This window comes from Coloeus monedula (genome assembly GCF_965178545.1).
Source record: "Coloeus monedula genome assembly, chromosome: 29".
NCBI classification, from domain to species: Eukaryota; Metazoa; Chordata; class Aves; order Passeriformes; family Corvidae; genus Coloeus; species Coloeus monedula.
The window spans coordinates 1,052,280-1,061,092 of NC_138809.1; the positions used below are offsets into that span (position 1 = coordinate 1,052,280).

The window sequence follows — 8,813 nt, forward strand, 5'->3', positions numbered from 1 at the left end:
CCAGGGTCTGTCCGTGTTTCAGTGGGTGCAGCTGCCAGGGCTGGCATCTCAAGGGGCACTGGCAGTGCTCGGGATGGCCGGGGTGTCCCCAGGGTGCTGGTGACACTGGTGTCGTGAGCTGCGGGTGGTCTCAGCTGATGCTCCCTGCTGGGTGGGGGTGGGGTCCTTCCTCCTCCAGGCGCCTTTGCACGGCAGGGACAAGGCCGGGAGCGGTTCCGGGGCCTTGAGCCGTCGCTGCCGTGTGGGATGTCCCCGCATCCCCTGGTCCTGCGCGGTGTCTCCGCATCCTCCCGGCCCCGGTCTCGAACCGGCGGCGTCGCGGCGCTGCGGGTCCGGGGCACCTGAAGCTCCGCCTCTTTCCCCGCCCACACGATGTTTCTCCTTCCCATTGGTCACCGTTCGTGCCAGTCATGGCTGCCCCGCGCTGTTGCTTGCCCCGCCTCATCCCTGTGCCCCGCCTCCCGCGCGCACTGATTGGTTGGGTGTGACGTCGCTGCTGGCTCTTCTCTGCGCTCATTGGGCAGAGCTGCTGTCCGTCACACAGCTGAGGCGTTGGAGGCGGTGGCAGCCATTTTGGAGCAGGGCGCGGGGCCGGACGCAGCGGAGGGAGAGCGGAGCTCCCCCCTCGCCGCCATGGCAGCCCCGCTCGGTACCGGCGCCTTCACGGAGGAGACCGGGCAGGAGAAACAGGTGGGGAACCCCCCGGGGGTGGGAGGGGGGTCCGGCCGGCTCCCACTGGCTCGGCCGCACGTCGCTCTTTCCAGTTCTGTGCGGGGATTGGTTGTTTCCGTAGTCCGTCTGGCGAATGTCGGGCTCTCATTGGCTGTGGGGCTGGGGGTGGGCAGGACTTCCGGCTTGGGCTCGATGGCGGCGTGGGGGGTGCGTGGGGGTGCGGGGGGTTGGTGGGGTGGGAGGGAGGGGGCTGGGGTGGGAAGGGGCTGGGAAGGGCTTGGGATGGGGATAACTGGGATGGGAGGGGGCTGCGATGGGGATAACTGCGATGGGAGAGGGCTGGGATGGGGATAATTGAGATGGGAGGGAGCTGGGATGGGGGTGACTGGGATGGGAGGGGGCTGGGATGGGGATAATTGAGATGGGAGGGGGCTGGGATGGGGGTGACTGGGATGGGAGGGGGCTGGGATGAGGATAACTGGGATGGGAGGGGGCTGGCAGAGGGGTAACTGGGGATGTGGGGATGGGGGTAAGTGGGATGGGGGTGCTGGGATGGGAGTGGGAAGGGGCTGAGGGGGTTGTGGGTGCTGGGAGGTTTGGGGTGGGGGTTTCTGGGGTGTAGCGGTGCCCCCCCAGCCCGCACAGGGCACACGGGGGGATGGGCACCAGTGATGGGTGTGGAGGAAGGCGACTGGGAGATGTGGAGCTGTGGGGAGCAGCCAGGGATCATGGAATGGCTTCAGGGGATGAAGCTTTGGGTGCTGCTGTCAGACCCCCTGAGCCCTAAAATCCTACCTAGGAACCCCCAAAGCTCCCCAGGATACCCAAAACCCTGCTTGAAGTTTCTGATATCCTCCCCAGGACCCCTAAATCCTACCTGGGATCCTCCAAAATGCTTTCCAGGAGCCCAAAATCCTATCGAGGATGTGGAAATCTTCCCCTGGTCCCCCAAATCTTAACTGGGATCCCCAAAATCCTTCCCAGGAGACCCGAATCCTATCTGAGACCCCCTAGAATCCTCCAGTAGAACCTTCCAATTCTACCTGGACCCCTAAAGTTGCCTCCAGGGTGATCTGGGAAGGGAAATCATGGACTGGTTTGGTTTGGAAGGAATCTTGGAATTCACCCAGTGCCACCCCCTGCCATGGCAGGGACACCTCCCACTATCCCAGGCTGCTCCAAGCCCCATCCAGCCTGGCCTTGGACACTTCCAGGGATGAAGCAGCCACAGCTCCTCTGGGAATTCCATTCCAGGGTCTCCCCACCCTCCCAGGGAAAAAATCCTTCCCAATATCCCGACTAAAAGCCCAGTTTACCAAGCCAGATGTCATTGTGGGTGCTTGGAGGGGCTCCCAGGTGGGAAGGAGGCAGGGAAAGGAGCTCTCCCTGTCCCACAGCTCCTGCAGGGAGAAGCTGTTTGTACCTGGGAAGGTGTTGGAAGTATTTTCCTGGTGCTTTTCCAGGGCAGGGCTGGAATGTGCTGCTGGAGGTTGTGTAACAGCAGCATAGGTGGGTGTTGGGCTGTGGGGCTCCGGGGATTCACACTCCTTTTGTGTTCCAGGACACTCAGGAGAAGGACAGAGCCGTCCCCCCCGAGAGGGCAGAGGAGGCAAAGCTCAAGGCCAAATATCCCAACCTGGGCCAGAAGCCTGGGGGCTCCGATTTCCTCATGAAGAGGCTGCAGAAAGGGGTATGTGAGTGTCCCTCGTGGGACAGCCCACGGGATCAGCCCACAATTCCCCCTCCTTCCAGGGCCTGCCTTGGCTCTGGATCCCCGCAGCAGATCCCACTGTGTCGCCACACCCTGGCCTGAAACCTGGGAAAAATCCCTGAACTACAGAGGTGGAACAAGTGCTGGATCCCTCCCTGGGGTGCTCCAGGGTTGAGGTTTTAGCCCTGGTTTCACTTTGCTGGCCCAGGGGCTTGGCTGCACCTGCACTGCAAAGCCAACCCTCTCCATGTGCTCCCTGGGAGTGCAATTAAATCCCTCAGGAATGGGATGAAATCCCTCTCCAGGAGCCCTCTGTGCCCTGCTTGCTTTGGCCCTGCTGGCTCCAGAGACAGAGAGCACAAACCCCTCCCAGGCTGATGGCAGCCACTGGCTGTGTCCCCTCCCAGGGCCATAACCAGTGCCCGTCACAGTGCTGCCATTCCCAGTGCTGCCATTCCCAGTACTGCCATTCCCAGTGCCTGTCACAGTGCTGCCATTCCAGTGCTGCCATTCCCAGTGCTGCCATTCCCAGTGCCCGTCACAGTGCTGCCATTCCAGTGCTGCCATTCCCAGTGCCATTCCCAGTGCCGCCATTCCCAGTGCTGCCATTCCCAGTGCCCGTCACAGTGCTGCCATTCCCAGTGCCGCCATTCCAGTGCCGCCATTCCCAGTGCTGCCATTCCCAGTGCTGCCATTCCCAGTGCTGCCATTCCCAGTGCCCGTCCCAGTGCTGCCATTCCCAGTGCTGCCATTCCCAGTGCCTGTCACAGTGCCGCCATTCCCAGTGCCCTCCAGGTGCCGTTCCCAGTGTTGCCGTTCCCAGTGCTGCCATTCCCAGTGCCATTCCCAGTGCCACCTTTCCCAGTGTCCTGGTGCCATTCTCAGTGCTGCCATTCCCTGTGCCATCCAGGTACCACTCCCAGTGCCATTCCCAGCTCAGCACAGCATCCCTCTCACCCCCTGTGCAGGGTTTGGTCTGTCCTGGCCCTTCCCTGTCCTGGCTGTTCCCAGCTGTCCCAGTGCCGTGATCCCAGGACTGCTGTGGGAAGGAGGGGTGTGGTGGCTGTGGGGAGTGGCCCTGGCTGGATTCCAGGTGTCCCCAAAGCTGCTCCATCCCTGCCCTCCTCAGGGCACAGGGAGGAGAACCAACGGCTCCAGGGTTGGGAGAAGGGCAGGGAGGGCTCAGTCCCTGAGCACCAGCACGGGCAAAAGGGGCTCAACTTGGGGAAATGACTGAATTTATTATCCATCAAAGCAGAGCTGAAAATGAAGTAAAAAGTCCTAAAAAAGCACCTAGAAGGTGGGGGCTCTCTGCTCCCCATGGACCCCCATGGGCTGGCAGGGAATTCCAGCTCGAGCATGTGGAGCTTCTCCAGCCCCTCCTTCCTCCCTGAGCTTGGTGCCCACAGGGTCTCTCGCACATTCTCACTCCTCTGGCCACAATTCCATCTGCACAATCCCCTTTTCCCCTCCTGGTTCTGGTATTCCCAAGGCTCAGCCCTGGCCAGCAGCAGGTCCATCCCAAACCTGGCTGTGCACACCCAGTACAGGTTTTTTATCAGGACTGGGCTCCCTGAGGACACCTCGGGACAGAACCAGGCTCTGCAGCCCTCCCTGTGCCCGGCAAAGCCCTGTCCAGCTCTGGCCCAGGCTCTGCCCTGGCTCCAGCCTCTGCAGGGCAGTGGGATGAGGCTGTGCTGGGAAGGAGCAGAGTGCTGGGGTGATGTGATGTGATGATGTGATGTGATATGTGTGTGATAAGGCACTGAAACGCCCTTTGAGCTGGGAGGAGCCCCCAGGCTGTCCTTGCAGGCAGTGCCCTGCAGCTGTTGGGAGCTGGATGGTCCTGGCAGCAGCCAGGATGTGTTCCCTGGGGCAAAGTCCTCCTCTGTCACCCTGGCTCATCATCCCAACCCAGAGGATCCTCTCGGGCACTAGCACCTGACTCTGTTGTGCCTGCCCTCAGCATTCCAGAGGCTCTGGACTGGGACCAAATCCCTGTTGTGCAAAGGCAGAGTAGGTCAAGGCTGGTCCCAGACAGCCAAAGGTCCCAGAACCTGTCAGTGTGTGAAAGGGATGCCTTGAGTCAGGAGCTGCCACCCAGGGCTGGGCTGAGTCACTGGCCCTTGGCCAAAGGCCTTTTAAACCAGGCCAGACTCACTGCTTGGATTTCCCCCTTGTGTGGCGTTGCCATGGCCTGGTTCAGAGCAATCCCAACACGCCCTGAAGGATCCTCATGGCTCTGCTGTCCCCATGCTCCTGCACACCCAGTAACCCAAACACCTCCCCCTCTCGCAGCAAAAATACTTCGACTCTGGTGACTACAACATGGCCAAGGCGAAGATGAAGAACAAGCAGCTGCCAAGTGCAGGGCCTGACAAGAACCTGGTGACAGGAGACCACATCCCCACGCCCCAGGACCTGCCTCAGAGAAAGTCCTCGCTCGTCACCAGCAAGCTGGCAGGGTAGCCTGCGTTCCCAGCTGGGGGCTTCCCTCTTTTTGTTTCTTTTCTTTTGGCTAAATGGATTGAACTTCACTGTACCATAGGGACGGGAGCACCAGAACCCACGTAGTTGTTTGAGTCTTTCCAGCGAACACACCCCAAACCCGAGCGGGGAGGGCAGGGTTGGGTTGGCCCTTCCCCTCAGCGAGGCTTTGCCTTAATTTTCCTGCTGTTTGAAACCATCCCAGAGCCACTGGAATGCTGCCTCCTCGCTGGGAGAGCCCCGGGAGGAGCAGGAGAGGGCTCGGGGGAGGCGCCTGGAGGAGGGGAGAGTGCAGGGCTAAGGCGTGGGAAGGGATTTCAGGTGTTGGGGGTCTGCAGAGACCGACCCAGCTGGGCATGAGGTGTGATCCCAGGTCTGGAAAGTGTGATCCCACGTCTGGCAGGTGTGATCCCAGGTCTGGAAAGTGCGATCCCAGATCTGGCAGGTGTGATCCCTGATCTGGCAGGTGTGATCCCAGTCTGGAAGCATAGTCAGGTGTGTGCATTAGAGCTTCAAAGTGAAGAAATTGGCTGAGATGAAAATCCCGGGGGTTGTTGTTGGGCTGAGCTGCCTGGGGTCTGTCCCTGGCTCAGCTCACAGGGACAACATGTCCAAGGGGTGTGAGAGGGGGGTTGGGCAGTGTTTGAAACATCTTGTGGCTGGTTTGGGGGTAGAGCCCCAGCACAGCTGCCCCTGAGCATGGCGTGGCTGGCAGGGCCTGACTGAATTTGGCCAGAGGGGCTCTGCCAGAGGCTCAGCTGCCCCGAGGCCGTGGGGGCAGTTTCTCTGTCCCTGGGCAGTTCTGCTCAGTGAGGCTGTGCCTGGCCAAGGGGGAGATGAGAACTGAGCTCTTCTCCTCCTGCCAGGGAGGTGGGAGCTGAGTCCATCAGGGAGCTGGATGCAGCAGGAGCTCAGGACACAGCAGAGCCCTGCCTGGGCACCTGCAGCCCCTGCCTGGTGCCAGACCTTGGTGCTGGCAGAGCAGGAGCAGCAGCAGCCAGGGAGAGGGATCTGTGCTGCTGGGGCTGACAGTGGAGGGAGAGAGGCAGGACTGGGGGTAACCACCCAGAAGGGGGAAAAAAACACAAGAGACAGGAATTTGAAGGGCATTGAGGCAAACCTGTGTTTTGAAAGTGTTGGGCATCCCAAGCTTGGATTTGTGGTTTTTTCTCCCATTTTTTCCCTTTTTGTGTTTTCTTTGTTTCAAGCCTCGGAAAAAAAATAACAAAACCCCCAAACTAACACCAACATCACAACAAAAAAGCCCCGAACCCAACGACCTGTTGCTGCAGCCCTGTAGAACCACACATGCTGGGGGTGGCACTGTCCCCACCTCGTGCCCTGGATCCCAGTGGCCTTTTCCAAGCAGTGGGAAATGCGGGCACGCCTGTGCCAGGGCATCACGAAACTTGCCCCAGTTTCAGCCCCGTCCTGGAAGCACAAGGGCCAAAGGAAGGGAGGCAGCAGGTGAAGGATGCCCGGGCGTTCCTGGGAAGCTGTGTCACCCTCGGGAAGCTGTGTCACCCTCGGCACTTTCGTGTCACTGGCCGAGGTGTCGCTTCCCCAGGAGAGTGTTTGCCGAGGGTGTGCTGGAATGTGTGTCCTGGATCCTGCCGACAGAAACAGGCTCTGGTGGCCCTGGGGCTGCTCCTGGCCACTCTGTGGGGAGGGGACGAGGAGTGTGGTGGGATTGGGACCTGCCCCTTGCACCCACAGGTTCCTGCTCTGGCTTCCAGCACTTTTCCAGCCCCTGTGTGACTTGGCCGGGGCGGTGGCTGCACACCCTCCGTGGATGTCCGGCTGTCTGTCCCAGCCACGTTGTAAATAGATACAAATATATAAAAATATATATAATTTTTTACATGTTCACCTCTTCTGGAGTGCTGTGCTTGCTTTTTATTAAAACAACCCCCAAAAGGGGAAATAAAACCCGAAAGAGGAAATAAAGTGAAGGATGCAAAGGGGTGTCGCTGCTCCGGGGCTGTCCCTGTGCTGGGGGGGGACAGAGGGAGGGGACAGCCCCCCAGCCGTGTCCTTCCTTGGTTTTCCAGGTGTGCTTGTGCAGGAGGGAGAGGGGATTGGACACCACAGGATGAGAACCAGCAGGAGCAGCTCTGAGCAGGGGTGGTAGCCATGGAAGGGGGTCATTCCCATTCCCATTCCACCCCAGAGCTGGATGGGCAGTGAAGGGGAGGGGGATGATGCTGGCAGCCCTCTCCCCACCTCTCACGGTGCTTGGTGGGAGAGGGGAGTTTGGGGTCTCCCACCTTTGGGGCCAAGCCCCACCTTGGCTCACAGCGGAGACTGGGGACACAGGGGAGGGGTTTTATCCTCTTGTCCTCAGCACGAATCTCTGCCCAGATTTGGGAGCTCCAGCTGCCCTCCCCCACAGGGACATCCTTCCACACTGTCCCAGCGTGGCCACCTTTGTCCCCACTGCCACCCATCAGGGTCTCTCCAGGTGCCTGCTGAGGTTCCAGGGCATCCCTGGGGTGCCGGAGCATGGCCACTCCTGCCTTTCCCACCTCCAGGAAGCCCCATGTGGCCTCAGCATGGCCACCCCCCCTTCTCTGTCCCCACTGTCGGCCACCCTGGAGGCTTCACCTCTGGGATTTTCAGCCCTGCCCGTTCCTCAGTCCCACCTTTCCTCTGGAGCTCACCAGCCCAGCCGGGGGTGTCACTGGGCTGGGCCGTGCTCCCTGGAATCCTCCGATCCTCCCGAAGCCTCTGTGTCCCAGATTCCCCAGGAGTGGCCATTCCAGAGCCCCTGGAGCCCACCCCAGTCCCCAGGGACACGCAGGGACCCACAGGGGACGAGCAGGGACGCGCTGTTCCAGCCCGGGCCGTGTTTGTGCTAAAGCTTGGCACTGCCTCACAAAAATGTGCTGGGCGCTGCCAGAGCTCCCTGTTATTGCTCCCGGTGCCAAGAATTTGCTTCCCGACAAGGACACATTCCTTGGGGCCACGGGAAGGATTTTGAGAGGGACGAGTTTCGTCTTGCTGGACCCCCCAGCCACGCTCGTGCCCTGGTTTGGGGGGGTGGCAGCAGGGACAGGAGCTGGGGGGGTGAAGGGACACCCGGGGGGATGCACATTCCTGGTTTTTGCAAGATCTGGGACATGAGAGCTCCGGGCCATTGGGATGGGGCTGTGCCCTGTGCTCACCACAGCCTCCCCCGCTGCTCCAAACAGAGCCCAGTGATGCTCAGGATGGGGACAGAGGCTTGGGTTTGCCGCAGTTTGTCCCCAGAAATGCTGACCAGGGAGGGGCTTCTTCCTGGTGGCAGCTCTCAGTGCGTCCCTGCAGCGCAAAGACCCCACGGGAGGAGCTGTGCTCTCCCAGCCTCTGGCATTTCATCCCCACCTCTGGGGCTCCCCCCACTGCCTGAACCCCGAGGCACTGGGATCTCCTGCCCTGCTGGGATGGAAAGGACTTTCCTGGGTCCCTTTTGGTGCTGGCGGTTCAGCACAGAGCCCACCCTGTGCTGCGAGGGGAAACCAGACCCCCATCCTGTGGCCCCTGTGTCTCACCCTCATCACATCCCAGTTTGGTGATGCCACTGGGCAATGGGGGCTGGTGTCACTTCCCAGGTGGGAGCCAGGGCTCCAGTGGGTACTTTGATGGCCTTTGGTGGCACAGAGAGGCCCCAGCACATGTCCCTGGGCACCTGAGTGCCATCAGGGCCTGCAGGGAAACCCATTTGGGGGGTAACTGTGATTTCAGGGGGTACCAGACCCCAATTTCCAGTGTCTTGGGAGGCATCAAAGAACTCCAAGGCTGTTGAGCTGCAGCGGTCACTGGCTCTCAGGTGGGAACAGCCCCAGGCCAGCCCTGCAGGACAGCAGAGCCTTTGCCCCCATGCCCACCTCTCCACCCGGACTTTCTGGGAGGTGGGAATGGAGCAGAGCCCTGGAAAGGGGTCCAGCAAAGGGGTGTCTGAGAT

General features: G+C 60.7%; 1 protein-coding gene across 1 annotated transcript; it reads left to right on the forward strand.

Annotated features, from left to right (window-relative positions):
* Positions 1 to 545: 545 nt before the first annotated feature.
* ENSA (endosulfine alpha) lies at positions 546 to 6,739 on the forward strand. The gene is made up of 3 exons (XM_082298520.1): positions 546 to 690; positions 2,234 to 2,362; positions 4,682 to 6,739. Exons 1-3 carry the CDS (start codon positions 634 to 636, stop codon positions 4,850 to 4,852), a joined length of 357 nt encoding a protein of 118 aa, XP_082154646.1. The 5' UTR covers positions 546 to 633; the 3' UTR covers positions 4,853 to 6,739.
* Positions 6,740 to 8,813: the final 2,074 nt, after the last annotated feature.